This window comes from Pavona decussata, unplaced genomic scaffold (assembly GCF_977016875.1).
Source record: "Pavona decussata unplaced genomic scaffold, jaPavDecu1.1 SCAFFOLD_255, whole genome shotgun sequence".
Taxonomy (NCBI): domain Eukaryota; kingdom Metazoa; phylum Cnidaria; class Anthozoa; order Scleractinia; family Agariciidae; genus Pavona; species Pavona decussata.
In genome coordinates, this window is record NW_028145658.1 from 26,115 (window position 1) to 44,465 (window position 18,351).

An 18,351-nucleotide genomic window follows, 5' to 3' on the forward strand; every position below is an offset into this window, starting at 1 on the left:
ACGAAAGCTCGAGGTGAAAATTCCCTTCAGAAAATTGTAGGGGATTAAGGGTCTTCCGAACAGATAATATACCTAAACAATCCGTTGGGTGCCCCTGCTGTTTGCGTGTTCAATGTTTTTCTTTTTTAACTTTTTTTAGCTGAAGCTACAATTCAGTGGCTCCTGCCTGGTCAGAAGTCATTTGTTTCGGAAAAATGTCTCAGCGGCTGGCAAAGAAACAGTCTTGCAGGTTGTTGTTGTTTTTTCTAATCTGGGAGCGCGTATGCAGCCCAGTAAACGACGTTGTAAACTGCAAACAGTGTCGGGAATAACACTCGCGAAGCCTTGTCGACTGTGTCAGCTAGAGATCTCCCGCCATCAAAGCCAATCTTTTCTAGTTCTCCAGGTTCTATGTTGTCCATCGTCGACCAGGTCTGCGTTTGGTTTTTGAAATTCACAATTTCCAATTTGGAAATGCCTACTTCATTAATTCCATTGCTGTGACTGTTGACAGGCGGTGATTGGTCACTGCTTCCTGCTTTAGTTAAAAGTTTAAAAGTGTTCGACTGAAAAGTAATTGTATGGGAAAATTATATAGTCTTGACCAAAACTACGAAAACTGTAAATCTAAAGAACATGCTTCAACTAATGATGACACACACACAAAAAAACTTCGTTAGCATTTTTCCAAATTTCCTAAGACATAACTCTAAAGGTAAGTACTCATATTGATGCTGTATTTTTTAGGGGGGGGGGGGGGGGGGTGGGGGATGAGGGCTTTAAAATGGTTACCTTGTAGAAAGGATCAGCTTAACCATAATAAAAAATATAACAAATCCTTTGAATCAGTGTCCCTAAAACCACCAAATGACTCATAAGATCCTTCAAGAGTTTAAGAGAAGCAAACTACATGATTGCGTATAGACATTTCGAAAATTCGTATATTCATTTTAATAGAAAAGAGTAGAAAATAGTATATTCCTGTTTGGGTATTATAACGTATATTTTAATATAGTGTTAAAGAAATCTTCGATTGAAACCATATCTTGACCTTACCATCATGGAGACAACCCTGAAGGTACACGGTAACCTTAAGCTGATCTAAGCTTAAAAGCGCAGGTCATAAGAAGAAGGGCAATTTTCTTTTTCTTTCTTTCTTTCTTTCTTTCTTTCTTTCTTTCTTTCTTTCTTTCTTTCTTTCTTTCTTTCTTTCTTTCTTTCTTTCTTTTTTTCTTTCTTTCTTTCTTTCTTTCTTTCTTTCTTTCTTTCTTTTTTTCTCTTTTCTACTTGTAGCATCAGCAAATCAAAAGCTTACCTTTTGTTTTGTTTGTTTCGTCTTTTCACTGCATTTCATCGTAAGTATGAAAACCAGCATGCACTCAATCAGGGAAAGAAACACAAAAATGAATGACACCAGCAAATACCAGTCCAGCGCCTTTGCATAGCTTACTTTTGGCATGGAACCGTTTAGAGATCCAAGAAGAAACATAATGGTTAAAATAGTGGTTATCCCCAAAGCCATTCTATCTCCCATTTCAGTCTTGTCCATCCAGAAAACAATCCAGCTCAATGCCACAACAAAGACGTCCGGGAGATAAACTTGAATAGCGTAATATCCCATGCGCCGCTGAAATGAAAACGTCACTGTTATGGTTGAGAAATTTCCTGTAGGAGAATTAAAGACAAAACTTGTATGAGTAATTAGGTTGTGCATTTTTCTTTCATGGCTGGGTCACCCTTTGCCCAACTGCTGAAAGTGCGTATCCTGTTCCATGCGTTTAGAAACTAAAAAAGTAGCACAAAGGCTTGTAAATCGGACAAGGGCAAGGAGACGTGCGTGTTTCTCGCTCGTTCGCATGAACTATGAAACAAAATTTCACGTTTAACAAAAAAAGTTATTCCTTGACAAAGAATAGAAAAAAATGGTCACCTCACTATTATTGAAAAAAAAAATGCATTTAGGAATCACGAAAATAATAGCAGCTCTATGAACCCCATGTTATCAATACAAATTGATGATGACGTTTTTCAAGACTGAAAAAAGTTGCAACAATTTCTGTTGACTGCTTTGCAAATGCAAGAAGAGCTCCCCAGCTTCAATGACACTCCACTCCACTCAGACTTCCTGCTACATCAAAAGCTGTACTCAATTCAATTAAATCAAGCCTGAAGTTTGTATTTGCTTCCTCTTATAATAAACATGGTGAGGACTTTTCCATTTGCTTACCGACGCTAAACTGATCCACACTGGAACTGAGTTTGTTGCTGATGTATTCAAACTGTGCCAATTCGTCGTTTCCGACAGTTACTGATGTGGTACTCCATTGGAATATAATATCATCTGTGGTGTAACCATCTATATAACACAGAGAAAATGTTACCATCGAGGTGTTTATAAAAACTTGCAAGTATATAGTAAGTTAGGGTCTGTTTACAGGGAGAAAGGGTAACCCTAGCGCTAGGTTTACCCTAGCTCTCGCACATTTCTTCTTTTTGGACGCGACGCGGTTACAAGATAGGTAGGGTAACCCTATCTGCCTTGTAAACTTTCCGCTAGGAATAATTCGCTTACCTGGCACATCTTATTACTTGATTTAAGACCCTTTGAAAAGTTGCAAAGAGCAGTCAAAATGACAGGACGATTAAGAGCCGGCTTTCAATGCTGTTATTTCCTACTTCCTTCACTCACGGAAACCGAAAAAGATTCTGGTGAACGGTCTACAGGCCAATTTTACAATTTTCCACAACTCTGGGATTGACTGTTTTACGAAGTGCCTTGATTGATTAAAGAACATTTTGCCATCTATGTTATAAAAATGTAATCGCAATTAGTCCTCGCAATGTTAAGTATTAATATTCACTTGCATTTTCAAAGTTTTTGCAAATTTTCCTCCTCTCCGTTTCCACAAGGTGCACATAGACGATTGAAACGGTAAAATACTCTATCTTTTCGGCTGGTATTCGCTATAAAGCTGTTTATGATGTGCCGTCTATTAAAGAGTAATTTTCTCGTGCTCTGTCGTGTTGTTTCTCCAGCTGCTGTGCCATTCGCATTGGTTTTCATGCGGTGCTGTGTACGTGCGTACGGACGGACGGAAGGACAGTGACGTCAAAACAAAAACAAAATTTCTCGTATCGATAGATTACCATATTTTCTTATCCATGCTGCTTCGCACGGACACCTTTGGCGCACGGGACTCCGCTATTAAATACTTTAAGCAAGAAGTGCGAACTACACCAGAGAACGTTAAAATCGAGTGCTATTTTCTTTAGCTCTGTCCTACAATTGTTTTCTTCCTCAGTACTGATGAGCATACTTCTTATGCACGCGCGTCTATTTGCTTCAATTTTCACTCATCTTTCCACCCTTCCTGAAAAGAGAGGTCATTCGTATGTATAGCGCTGGGATGCATGAAATAAAGGCACGGAATATTTTTACTTACAGCTTCCAAATTTGAGCCAACAACTCTGCGAATCCAATGGAAAATTTCTCAAATCCATGTTGCATGAAGCAAGCAAAGTTACCCTACACAATAAAAACACATAAATAAAAAATATTAGATGGCTTGTTTAGTAGCAAATGCTATTCTTAGAATACAGTTACCTGAAGTTAACAAAGAGAACAGCTTGGGACCTAGTATATACCGTTACAACCTTGATGCTCCTTAAGTTACGAGAGCTAGAAGAAGGAAGGGGGAGGGGGGCGCAATGTTCCCGCACCCCCAGGCACAGAATCTCTGAAAACTCCAGATTAAATAGCTTTTATGCGTGGCGAAAACTGGAGAAAAATCAGCTAACTCCCTAGATCTCTAACAAGGATACCTTCAGTACCAGCACCAACTCTCAGTTATAATAGTCACGGACCAACTTAAGGTATACGATTTTAAGACGTATCTGTTCAGAGAGAGTCTGTTTCGTTAGAACAAATCAGGTGATACAATGATCATGTTTGCCACTTGCTGAATATTAGAAGAATATCGTAATCGCTTTGTATAAAAACATATACTCACCCTTTACTGTACCATATGTCTCCATTTGGATCAATAGCAATCTTGCTGTGAAGTTGAGTGTCCAACATCATCATGTTTGACTCGCGAGCGTTGTAACAGTAGGGGTCCGGTAACCACATGTTCTCGATATCAGCTCCCTTTAAAGTCAGAGTGCGATTGAGCTTCTTGGCTAGGCGCGTGTCTTTCCACTGCTGGCGGAAGTAGCCATAAACTAAAAATTCCTGTTTATGTAAAAAATAAGTAGATAGATAAATAAAAAATAAATAAATAAATAAATAAATAAACAAAAAAAAAATAAATAAATAAAAAGGACAATATTTAACAGAAGGATGGACATCGTCCAATTCCCATATAACACAGAAACCGGAAACCGGAATTTAACCAGAAAGAAAAAGATGTTTGTTTAGGTTTTTACCTGCATTTCGATGGTGAAAGGGAATTAGTGCTGAAACTGAAATGATGTGAAGTGAATTGAACCGCAATCAGGCGGATTATTTTGATAAGACTTTCGACCAGAACAAAGTTGCAATTATCCAATCCTTTCATGAGTTATTTAATTATCATCATCATCATCATCATCATCATCATCATCATCATCATCATCACCATCATCATTGTTATTATTATTATTATTATTATTATTATTATTATTATTATTATTATTATTATTATTATTGTTATTTATGCGTCAAACTTTTCTAAGCAGTTTTTTTGTGAGTTGGATATTTTAAAATTAAAACTTTTAAATTGTAAATAGCTTGGAAAATGTTAATAAAGAGATTTAAAATTAAAAAATATATTACTATTATTATCATTATTATTGTTATTATTATTTATTTTTTAATTTTATACCCACTGTTCACTCTTCCTTTCGTACTCCTTTTACTCGCATTTGAACATACAACTGTAATTTGCTCGCTTTTTGCCATTGTAAGAACATCGGCGTTAGTTTAATTTTTGTCATTCAATATCTCATAAATATTTTCAAAATATCGTTAAAGTTTTCACTGTCACTTTTATCACTGTCTCATTAACCAATAAACTAGCCTGCGCGCAACGCTGGCACGTTTGTAACGCTTCGGTGTCAATGCCACCCGTCTCTACAGGGACTTCATCTGCCTATTTAAGGAAACTATTTCTGTTTTGTGGTCCTTCTCGCCACGTAACGCCTTTCTGTGAAATATAATGGTTTGTTGTTGTTGTTCTTTTCTGCGAACCGTACTATCATTTTCTTCCCTGTCGTCCGACCCTCTGTCCTTGCAAAATCTCGCTTCCCATAACTTAACTTCTCCAAAATGGCGGCAACAGATTTGAATGAGTTAAAATTGAACTGAATGAAAAATTGATACCAGCACCGGAAAGTGCACCTTTACGTCAGTAACCTTGCTAAGTTTTAGCATATTAGGTGTTATATCAGCTTAGGAAATGTAAGATGAAATTTGACAAATTTACAGACGTTTGTATGACTGGGGGTATACTTCATACCCCCAGTCATACAAACGTCTGTAAATTTTTCATATTTCAACTTACATTTTCTCAGCTGATATTACACCTGATATGCTAAAACTTTGTAGGGGTTCTAAAGTAAAAGTGCTCTTTCTAGTGCTTGTATACGTTTTTAATTTTAACTTATTTTAATTTTCGGCCGCCATTTTGGAGAAGCGTCTATTCTGCAAAGGCGGTAATTAAGTGGTTGTAATGACAGTGAAAATGGTTTAATATTAGTTGTTGTCTTCATTTGCAAAAGCGAGTGTGTGAAGATGAAGAATAGCAACTCCGTCTTTTCAGTTTTCGCATTTCGAATTGCCGGCTGAAACATAACCACTTACCAAAGCATTTTTAAAAGTTAACCAAAATCTTTGTCCTGTACTCGTAAGCGGCATCAGCATGTCTGGCGCGCATAGTTCAACTAATGTCTTAATGTCTTAATGACAACTAATGTCTCACTAACCATATTGGCCTCCTTTATGTTTCCAAAAGCTTCCACGTACATGTCAGCCAAGACTGTTATGGGTTTCCCCTGATCTAATGAAAGGAAATTACTTTTTGTCGTTATTGCGTCATTAATGTCTGTTATGACCATCCGTTTTAAATGTGATACTGTAAGTTCATTTGTCACAACACTATACGAATTAGATTAATCACAACGAAGCAAAATGTAAACTGTCATCTTTTCTTAAGTCTTAGCAACTGCGAGGAAAACTGGTGGCGAACGGTTGAAAGGTCCTGATATTTATCCCAAGAGAGTCTACACTGAGTACGAAACACGATGCCATGAAATTGTCATGAATATGGTTGAAATTGTGCGATAGACACTTTAGACTAAGAACTCGTTATTTACAAAGACAAGAACACCAGAAATATCTGAATGAAAAGTCCCGAAAGTCGTTACATGGTCAGGTACCGTGAAGTGGGAACAAGCCGAATGTGAGATAGAGAGTAGAAGTAGAAAGAGCAGTAGCACTAGCACTAGCACTAGCAGTGCTGAGCAGCAGCAGCAGCGGTAGGAGTAGCATTTAGTAGTAACAACAGCAGTAGCTATTTTTTACTGTAGCAGCAATAGCAGCATTAGCATTAGCATTAGCATTAGCATTAGCATTAGCATTAGCATTAGCATTAGCATTAGCATTAGCATTAGCAGTAGCAGTAGCAGTAGCAGTAGCAGTGGCCGTAGTGTTAGCAGTAGCAGTAGCAGCAGATGTAGCAGTAGATGTAGCAGTTACAGTGACAGTAGCAGTAGCTAGGAGTGACAGTAAAAGCAGGAGTGGCAGTAGCAGTAGCAGTAGGAGTAACATTAGAAGCAGCAGTAACAGTAGCAGTAGCAGTAGAAACACCAGCAGCAGTTAAAGTAACAGTCACTGTAGCAATAGCAGTAGCAGCAGCAGAGGCAGTGGCAGTAGCAGTAGCAGTATGTAGCAGAACCACTTATTTATCTATTTATTATTATTATTATTATTATTATTATTATTATATTATTGTTATTATTATTATTATTTTTTTTTTTTATTTATTTATTTATTTATTTATTTATTTATTTATTTATTTATATATTTTTTTTTTGCATTATGCACTACGAACTTACCAAAATCTGGTCTAATGGCCTTGTCATACCCTGCAAAGAACTTCGTAAGCGATTGGCTTCCACCAGTAACCCTGGAATTACAAAGGGACATTTTTATAGTTTTAACTGCATTTCATATCATCTAGTTTATATAGTTTAATTTGACTCACGGTGTATAATTTGCTCTTGGCATATATCTTTTTAAATGAGTAGTGATCTTACTAGTAGTTGCCAAGGTTACGCTTCGCCATTCAACTGACCATTCAGTCAACTTTATAGTTAACCCTGGTTTACACGTACGACGCAAGAACAATGATAATCATAAGCATAAGCACAATGATGTTTACACGTGCGATAAGCATAAGCATACGCAAGCGCAGAAGCATAAAAATTTGGCGGCCGGGTTGCCTTTTGGTGCGAGATTTGATTCCAACATGGCGAAAAATGGCAACGCATGAGTAACTAGAATGTACGCTGACAACTTGTCACTGTTTTTCAGTTTCCTTTCCTTGCACTTGTGCTTATGCTTGCGTCGTCCCAGTTTACACGTACGACGCAACGACGGAAGCACAAGCACAAACACAAGAGAATGGAAATCGTTCTATCACCCCGTCTCTCGTGCTTGTGCTTGCGTCCTTGTGTCGTACGTGTAAACTGAAACGACGCAAGCATTAACACAAGCGCAAGCGCAAGGTGCTTATGCTTGCGTCGCACCGGTTTACACGTAGATGTCTTGTGCTTATGCTTGAGCTTATGCCAGTATGCTTGCGTCATACGTGTAAACCAGGCTTTTTGGCTGTAAAAAAATAAATATTATGTCAACAATATACTTACATTCCTGGAGACACTAGAAGAAAAATGACTGCGAGGCAAGCACTTTTTGGATGGCAAATTTCGATCATCTTAGCTTCCCGAAGGGTTTTCAAAAGATACTAACAATAAAAGGAAATATTTACACATTAGCAAATCAAGAAGAGTCATTCATGGTGAGAGGGAAATCAAGGGTTATATTGCAGTAGCTGGCACTTCTTCTTCAAACAGGAATCTAATTTCGTGAACAATTCCCTCATGCGCGTCTGTTTATATCAGAACTCTCTATAAATACGTTTGCACTAGACAAAACGTTTCCGTATTCACACAAACTATGTAACCGCAGCCATAACATCTTGAGTATTCGTTGTGTGGTGAGTTATTATTTTTCCTAGCGGTTAATATTATTCTATGAATCCAAAGATGATTGATTGTATCGAGAGCGGGAGATCTCACGAAACGAAAAAAAAAAAAAAAATTGTTCAGATTTTGAAAGAAGTTATTAGTTGGGAAAAGAGAAGTGTCAATGCGAAACTTCTTCTTACGTGTAGTTGGTGTATATCCTGGTGATGCCTAACAATAAGCGAATTTATCAACCAATATAAGAAACAGAATGAAAATTTCCAAGAGAATTAGACTTCTAATCTCCAAAAAGATCATCCAGAAATTAAAGATTTGAAAACGTCTAAAGCCATAGAATGTCCCCGAACTCATAAAAAAAAAAAAAAAACATTTAAATATACAATAAAATGTTTCCACTTCACAATTATTCGAATTCAAAGTTTGTACTTTCGATGTACTTTAGATCCGAATTCATAGGTTTCCGGAATAGTGACGTATCTGGGAATATCTCTATATGAGAACCTTTCTTTATAAGAACGTTGAGCTTAACTAAAATTTAAGAACATACTGAGGACATTACCCAGGCTGAGAGTCAGTTAAGAAGTTAACATTAAAAAAAACCCGACTATAAATACGGATAAAATAATACATGAAAAACTTTAGTCTACACATTCTATATTCAAAGCACATGTTGCTCTTTGACAGGTGTCTTGCATTAATTGATCAAGTCCGCATCGATTTAATGAAATACTTTATCTTTATCTTTGGAACATCTTATTTTAAGAACTTTTTCAGGCTCAAATTAATTGGCAAAAATTATAAGAACGTTCCGCCTCAGCTCCAAAATAAGGCGTTCTAAAAAATAAATAAATAAATAAAAAAGTGTATCCCGTAGTCATGTACAGATGTACGAAACGCCAAAACCAAGTCGAGATCAAATTAAAATGTCTCTGATTTGCTACGAATCTCCGGCAACAAAAGAGCTTCCAACAGCTCTTGCATAGGTGGCCAGACGGTTCAGGGAGGTAGACAAAGGCACTGAATATGATAAAACCACCAGATTAAATTAAAATACACATCAACCGAATGGTTCCCGAGCATTCAAAGTAGTTAAAAGGGACATCTGACTGCCCACCAACAGGCTTTTCAACAGACCAGACACAACTTTTACAGCCTTCTTTTTAGATCCGCCATTTTTTTAAGATTATTTTAACGAGATTTGCCGGACGTAAGTTGTCCCTGCACTGCGTATCCTTGAAAATTAGAAGAGAAATACCCTGTATAAAATAACCCTCTAAGTTTCTGTGGTAGGCAAGTCAGTTGAAATGAACGCTATCGTGATATTTAAAATATCGTGCTACAACGAAATAATAATGAAAGTATAATTGTGCTGAAAGATAATTTCGAGAAAGGGTTGTTGAAAAACGGCTTTTCTGGTCGTTACTTTTTACATTTATGACAATTTTCAAACTAAGCAAGAGATAATAAACAAAACGATATGACACCAAATTGTTATTCCAGCCATGACATCTAGCTCACGTTTCCAAAGTCCATTCCAACTTTGACAATCCAGCCTGTGAGTTTCTTCTTCCAAGGTTAGCTGAGTCATTGAGTGAAAATGTGTGCGATGTTAATTAAATTTAGCTATTTTGACAAAATAAATTAACAATTCTTTTTATGTCCGACGAATTATTTTTAAGGCAACTCAACTGTCCTCAGCATTTTGTTATCCCTTTTAAGAGACACGGCTATTCATGCACACAAAATGACATTCTTAAAAACAATGTTTTTGTTCAATGATTTCTTATCTACTAGGACATGAAAGATGTCGGCGATGAAGGTTTGCCTTGTTTAATTTTCTCGAAATGAAAATTAAAATGTAAAATTTTTGTCTTCATAGCAACACACCTTGGGGAGTGACGTTTTAGCTGTCACGCATCAAAAATAATTTATTATTTTGTTACTTTGAATTACAAAGATTGAACATATTCCTTTTTGCAACTAATAAAAATGTTTTTAAATATCACTCAGATGGTGGGAACAATGACTGCTGCTTTGTTGCAAAAATCTAATAACACTGAGGTTCTAGAGATAACATATGGAAAATACATCCCTGCTTAAAGACGGACTGTGTGTCAGATACAGACGATGACACGAACAATGTATTTTTAGCACTTAATAAAAAGTTGTTTGTTTTGTTCATTTGTCTATCGCACTTGTCAGGAAAAATACATCCGCTAGCCTCTCTTTAGTTATCTGTTATGACTTAAGGGCCCCTTCTCCACACTGTCACAACTGACGGAATGACTTTGCTGACACAATAAGCAGCACTACTCTTGGGTGCTGATTTGTGGCTTTCAGTTGCATGACTCAAGCGCTTATATTTGAATACGCATTCCGTCCAAAGCATTATGCGGTAGAACCTACTCGTTTGACTGAGCTAATAAACAGCTAGCAACGCAGAAAGCTAACTCCTCAACAGCTTTCATTGAGACTATCTTTTACACTATAAACAAAACGAATAAACAGCAAAGTAACCTTAGATGATAGCTTTCATTCTAGTGGTAGCACTAAAAGATATTCTCCACACGCGCAACAGTTAGAACCACAATGTCGACTCAGTCAGGCCAATGAAATAGATTTTTAGTTTAGGGGTGTTTTTTTGGCCCAGGTGTTTACAAGATACCTGTTACGACTTTCAAATCGGTGCGAGTTCATCTCGCTTCACTCCTGTGGTTCTGTATTCGTTTCCGTGTCACCGATACAAAATCTCATGTCAGTACGAGTCATGCAGAGCATCAAGATTCTGGTGCCGTGAGAAAACGCATGAAGTCATGTTAGCGTGGACTGATATCACTTCATAGTCCTGACTCAATTATTTAATTTCAGCCGATAACACTCGAATAAAGATAAAACTGAAAGGTTCAAGTAAATGTGATTTTTCGTTCACGTTCGGGAAAGAAAGTCGGCGCGCGAATACTCTGTGAACTGTATATATTGAAATTGGCAAAAGAAGAATGCATCGTTATCTAGTCATTTGTTACTTAGTATTAAATTGTGACACAGCTGCAGTGTCCGATATTTTATTTTGTAAATGGGTGGTACAGGTAAAAATTTAATTGCTTTCGAGTGAAATAAAATCCTTACTGGCAAGTGCCGCCGGATTGCTGTAGAAAGTACCAAGCTAACGTTTAAAAGAAAATTTATGGCTTTTTAATTTTAGTTGACTTTTGTCATCATTTCCCTCTCGATTTCGTTTTGTATAGCAGGGAAGTACAAAACGAGATATCACAGGAAGATCTTAAATCACAGCCATTGTTTTGAATGTACGACTAGAAGCACAATAACACTAAACACTCTAGGGGGCGGTCGATGCTGATCATCCTATCTTTAAACATGTTTAAAAACCGACTGCCGACTGACTGACTTAACATTTAGAACATAACACTGTAGTTAAAATACTGTACTGAACTTACCTTCTGAGGCTTGACTGGCTGCAGTATCGGACTGTAGATTGTATCCGAAAAGAATTTCAATCAGTTTAAATTTCCGTGACTTCACCTTTTGAAGTTAGGAAACTGTGTGGGTTTTACCAAAATTGATTGGCGTCAGAATTTACATCCCAAGTCTGCGTTTGAATAATTGTTATATCTTGCCTTTCTCGTGATTAGTATTAATCCAATGATAACCAGTTCGAAATTCCTCAAGCTTTACCCGAAATTTAAATCGTTTAAAATGATTTATATCATAAATCCGATAACAGTTTTAATCTTTCCCGTAAACTTACACTCTAAATATCAATGCTTGAGGGTAATTCTTATGCAAAAAGTATGTAAACATGTACAACGTTTTAAATTACAACTCTAGTATAAATGAAAATTGATGTCTGGAATCCAATGAAATGAAATACCACTAAGTATCTATATCTACAAACGATATGACTGGCCTCTCAAAGAGACAAGGTCAAGTGCTTTGGTAATCGCGTTGAAATATGCATTAATGGAGTAAAATTTACGTAAAGAAATAGATGAATAGGTAAAAATGCTTCCTGAGAAAAATCTTGACAAAATGGTCAAATTTATTGTAGAAAGACGCGATAGCGAAACGCAAGTCTAGGTTTGAAAAACGTTATAAAGTGAATTATATCAGTTGAATTGTAAACCCGTTTTCGCATTATATGTACAGATGAACGTGTAACATATTTTATCTCCGTTGACTCAAACCTTCGTGATTGATTCTAAACTTAGTGTACGAACTTATATAGAGACGCGACATTCTCCATTCTTAATTTCACGTGATTTATTTATCGGACTGCAATTTTGCAATACGCCATATGTAAGTACAACTTCAAGTATGGTGTATATCTCAAATCAAAGCATTTAAATTACTTGATGACGGAGAACATATCAATAAATCATTTTAATATAAACTTCACCTCGTTGAGAATATTGTTTGCGTAGCTTACACCACAGCTTTCGTCATGATTTCATAATCAGTATGATGAGTCCGATTAAATTTTAGTCGCGTAGCTTAAATCCTAGCATTCGTTGTATTGCATAATTATGATGTTACAATTTTTTGGAAAGTCTCTGAGCTCCCGCAATGAAAACTATAAATGTTATTTATCGGGGTTGATTCCCAGTAACTTTTCAATCCCCCAGAATATGTCTTTTTACCTCATAGAAAGGGCTCAGTATACCAGAAAAATTTGAACAGGCTGATATGTCGATGACGTATCTATAAGAACCTCTCTTTATAAGAACGTTGAGATTAACTAAAATTTAAGAACATACTGAGAACATTACATGCACAGGCTGAGAGTCAGTTAAAAAAACGACTACAAATACGGATAAAATAATACATTCTATATTTACAGCACACGTTGCTCTTTGATAGGTGTCTTGCATTAATTGGTCAAGTCCGCATCGATTTATTGAAATACTTTCTCTTTATCTTAGGACATCTTATTTTAAGAAACACCAAAACCAAGTCGAGACCAAATTAAAATGTCTCTGATTTGCTACGAATCTCCGGCAACAAAAGAGCTTCCAACAGCTCTTGCATAGGTGGCCAGACGGTTCAGGGAGGTAGATAAAGGCACTGAATATGATAAAACCACCAGATTAAATTAAAATACACATCAACCGAATGGTTCCCGAGCATTCAAAGTAGTTAAAAGGGACATCACTGCCCACCAACAGGCTTTTCAACAGACCAGACATAAATTTTACAGCCTTCTTTTTAGATCCGCCATTTTTTTAAGATTATTTTAACGAGATTTGCTGGACGTAAGTTGTCCCTGCACCAGAATATGTCTGAAATGTCTGAAATGTGACTAATTTGATGGAGCATCCAACCAAGAATTTTGTAAACGATGTTCAGCTTGACTCAATGCATCTTTCACGAACTTGTCTTTAATATTCTGATTCAATCTGGTGAAGCATATATTTTTGCCGCTCCATCCAAAAAAAAACTGTGCTACACATAGCAGCACGCGTGCTTATCCGGCTTACCTAAGAATTTCAGTATTCGTTTCCAGCTGCTACAACCTTTTTAATAAACAAGTTTGGGGTTTGAGGTCAGATAATACGCCAATCAATTTGAAACTTCTGCATTTCAAGCCTCCCACCTACCCACTCACTCCCCCGCTCCCTCTTCCTGAGCACTTCCTCCTGGCTTTAGATCTTATACTTATGAGCAGAGCAGTAAGGCATATTAGTATATGCCACACAAGTGAGTAGTACTTTTCGCGCGCGCTGATTGGCTAGCTCGGAGGTGATTAGCCAAGTACTATTCACCGGCCTCCGAGCAGCCGAAGAAAAACAAGATGGCTTCCCGTTTCACCACGGTTACCTAAGAGGAAATTATTTCGATAAACGAGGCGGCTGTTAAAAAAAAAATACATAAATGGCAACAAAGTTTGGTTTGACGGCATTAACTGGTAGGTTTTTTTAATCTTTTCAACCTCATATTCTAAGGCGAAGAATCAAAATACAATGCCTTGTTTACGAAAACTGCCGAGCACTAAAATTTCAATGAAAACAATCAAACATCTAATATTTTCAGCATGGTTTCAACAAAAAGACGAATTTGACAGAAAAATTAAAGAAATGACACAAGTGTCTTCAAAAGTTTTATTTGTCTGCAAGAAAGCGAGACGGCACTTTCTACAATAAGAAATCGCTTACTACGTGGCGCGCGAGATTTTAAAACTTTCGTACCATTTGTCGGTATATTGTCAGAAATAAAATAACTTTTTGGTCCGCTAGTTATTCAGCTTGTGTGGTATATACTAAAACAATTATTTACCTCAGTGTCAGTTACTCACCTCCACTTTGGTGAATAATTGTTTAGTAACTGAATTCAGGCTAAAGCATCATGAAGTATTCCCACCAGTGTATCTAAATGGACTCAACAAACCAGACACCGCTGCGAGCACAAGACGTCAACTGGTCGCCGGTTATCCATATTTAGTATATACCACACAAGTGAATAGTACTTTTCGGGGGCGCTGATTGGCTAGCTCGGAGGTGATTAGCCAAGTACTATTCACCTCCGAGCAGCCGAAGAGAAACAAGATGGTTTGAAGTTCCCGTTTCGCCACTGTTACTTAAGAGGAAAATATTTCGATAAACGAGGTGGCTGTTAAAAAATACATAAATAGCAACAAAGTTTGGTTTGACGGCATTAAATGGTAAGTTGTTTAATCTTTTCAACCTCATATTCTACAGTGAAAAATGAAAATACCCTTGTTTACGAAAACTGCCGAGCACTAAAATTGCAACGAAAACAATGAAACATCTAATATTTTTCAGCATGGTTTCAACAACAAGACGGATTTCACAGAAAAAATGAAGAAATGACACTGTAGGAACTAAACAAGCGTCTCCAAAAGTTTTATTTGTTTGCAAGAAAGCGAGAAGGAACTTTCTACAATAGTGTCAGAAATAAAAAAAATTGATCCACTAGTTATTCAGCTTGTGTGGTATATACTAAAACAATTATTCACCTCAGTGTCGGTGAAAGTGATGGATATTTACCTCGCCGCTTCGCGCCTCGGTAAATATCCATCACTATTCACCTCCACTTCGATGAATAATTGTTAATTATTAACTGGATCATTGTATAATGCAAGTCCACGGATTTGATTGGCTTAGCGGCCATGGTATATCAGCCATTCTACCATGCGCAAGAAATAGCGACCATTAAATTGTATTATAATTGTTCTTACAAAGCGAAATCAGTAAGATGTAGTCAATATATCTTGATTGTGACCGTTAAATAAAACAATTATTCCACTCGCGCTTGTTGGATATGAGATGATTATGGCCAACTTGGCGCTACACGCCTCGTTGGCTATAATCATCTCATATCCAACGCTCGCTCAAGGAATAGTTGTTAAGTATAACCCATCGATTAATTTTCGTGTGCGCTCACTGTACTATAAACCTGTGGTGAGAAATCGGGTGACAAGACCCTAGCTTTCTTGTTTCCTCGTAATAGTAATCTCAATTCAGGGTTTTGTTTTTTTTTTCTTTTGGAGAGGGGAGGGGGGTAGGGGCTACCTACGCACTATAGGGAGCCACATGTTATCGCCTGTGGAAGTCTGTGGTAGCATGTAGGCCCACAAAGCGTGCACATGGCTGCTGATCTACAGGTTGAAATACAGGCCCGATTCACATAGTAATTTGTCTCAAAATAGAGTCACGCACACCCCAGTCCCTTCCTCCGTATTTTGAAAACCTTTCCCTAAGATGTTGCTCATTGAAACGTCCAAACCATTTAATACTGAGGCGAGTAACAGCAATCTCGGAACTCGTCCATTCTGAACCCTTTCCCAGCTTATCTTTCAGATGCAACGAATAAACTGGTGAAAGACGCTGAAGGATAAATGGTCTAACAGCATGGCCTGGGTACAATGACGGACCATCACGACTAGGAATCTATAAAGAAGGATAAGGAAAGTGGTAATAATCCCTCAGTGGAGACAAACTACAGCGCACTCTGGGAACTACACCTCTATTTGCGGGGGAATAATGGTCCACTCCATGCCATCCTTCAGGCCCAGGTTGTTCAAAGAGCAGGGAAGTCAAGATCTACTTATTAAAGAAGTATACTGGTTTTCAGTAAGTTTAATTCAACAGAAATGACCTAAACTTTCATGAAGGTAGGGAGATAATAATAATAATCTTTATTTGTGCTTTTTTCAATGTATATGGTTGATCCTTACAATCTTGTAGTAGCAATATATATAAAGAAATAAATTATTAGTTAAAATAATGTTCAAGCAAGGAAGCTAAATGAACCATTTGGTTATCTTGTTAGCTCCCTGGCTAATTTAGGTTCTAGATAGCAGGCAAAAAAGAAAAAAAAAAACAAAAAACAAAAGGAAGGAAGGACTTATTTAATTGTAAAATGTTAACGTAGTTATACACATGTAGTTATACTACTAAGCGAAATGGTTTGTTTTTTCCCTAGGTAACTGCGAGTTAGCTGCATCCAATAAATCATTCATCTACTCATTGTATAACATTAATGGTTACGATCCTGTTAAGCTGCAGATCAAGTCAGAAGAAACCATTCGCGCTATATTCGGATGCTCTGTATGGGGACCAGTGTTTGGTTTTGGAGACATCCTCCTCGATCCCAATTACACCTCGATTACACCGATTGTGTACACCGATTGCAACAACTCTTACCCCTTCCCCCCAGGGTATTCTTCACCTAGTGATTACTGTCCATTTTATGCAGGAAGCAATAGTTCCATTCCCACTGACGCTGAAGTATTGTACGAGACAATCATCTAGGACAAACAAACAATATGCTGTGGTTCAGAACCCTTTAGTTCAAAACCAGATTAAGCCAGTCCTGGGTTAAACTGAACTTTGATTCGAGTTTAATTACTAATTAATTAAGATTTTGAGAGAAGATTTTAACCTAGTTTTGACATCAACTTTTCCTTGCCATCAGTTTAATTTTAGCTTTCACAGATATTTTAGACGAGAAAATTGAAAACCTCGGTTAACTTTCAATAGGGGATTAACGTTAATCGGCTTTTGAAGAACCGGATCCAATCTTATTAATATTTGCTCACCTCTATAATAATAATAATAATAATAATAATAATAATAATAATAATAATAATAATGATAATAATAATGATAATAATAATAATAATAATAATAATAATAATAATAAATAAAATATTAACAGTGAGTAGATATTTTTCCTTTCACTACTAATAGCTACCAAGACTGCTAAACCTAATTAATCAACAAAATGCAATGACAAAGTGGTAAAGAAAAACCAATATATACACTAAGAAGTCGAAAAGTATTTTATTCGATGAAACAGCAGCATCATGTGTCCCTGGGGGGTTCGTTTTTAAGCATTAATTTTTGAGAGATCTTGCTTACCTTGGAGAAAGTTGAAGCTAATGTCACTCATTGGCTAGTCGTCACACTACTTTGCAGGGATGTTTTGGTTCATTTGTTCCGGTTTCACCCGCTTTAGTACCTTCCGGTTCTCATGATTCGCAAGGTCAAACACATCTACAGTTTACAAATTTAACTTTTTTATTCCAGTTTACTTAATTCCTTGTTAAGAGTTGGTAGCAATTATCGTAGGCTGTGGTGCAGTGACTTTACTATATTGAAAAGTTTGGACAGGCCACACAAGGAATTTGTTCCGTTGACTATATCTTCTGAGGAAAGTCGGTCAGGCTATACTGAACAGTAAGCGCAGCGTGTACACCAAATCTCTGACATAGCATTCATCAAAGAGATGCAGTGCAGTCCCAGACACGTGTTTTCAGACATATCAAGAACCTGTCTCATAGCATTTGGTGAGGAGAACCTGGGTATGAAAGAAATTCAAAAGGGCGGTAGTCAAGATGACCTCCCGTTTTTAACGGGGTTGAGCTTTGCCCTTTTTATTTATTTGAGAAGGTACAGAAGGCTAAGCAATTTGCAGAATATAAAGGACGAGGGATTAGGTAAGACCTTCAGATTCTAACTATACTTCAACGATACTTTCCCTCCTTTCTTCGTCTGATGGAAGGTGACAGTAGCCGCTTAAAATAATTGCAACAATACAGACTTGAAAATAGTAAAAATATACCCTTGCTGTTAACTGGTTTTATTTCGTAAG

At 37.0% G+C, this 18,351-nt stretch overlaps 1 protein-coding gene across 2 annotated transcripts; it reads right to left on the bottom strand.

Moving 5' to 3' along the window:
* Positions 1-236: 236 nt before the first annotated feature.
* On the bottom strand, positions 237-11,783 carry LOC146456378 (gamma-aminobutyric acid receptor subunit beta-3-like). 2 transcript variants are annotated; one of them, XM_085093175.1, is made up of 9 exons: positions 11,679-11,783; positions 7,885-7,982; positions 7,072-7,142; positions 5,941-6,014; positions 3,990-4,210; positions 3,423-3,505; positions 2,207-2,335; positions 1,295-1,644; positions 237-545 (listed from the first exon to the last, which is right to left on the bottom strand). In XM_085093175.1, the coding sequence occupies exons 2-9, from the start codon at positions 7,950-7,952 to the stop codon at positions 246-248; spliced, it is 1,296 nt and encodes a 431-aa protein (XP_084949301.1). In that variant the 5' UTR covers positions 7,953-7,982; positions 11,679-11,783; the 3' UTR covers positions 237-245. The 2 variants fall into 2 exon arrangements, with proteins under 2 accessions (XP_084949301.1, XP_084949302.1); XM_085093176.1 differs by having other exon boundaries at positions 7,885-7,957; positions 11,675-11,777.
* Between the last annotated feature and the right edge of the window lie 6,568 nt (positions 11,784-18,351).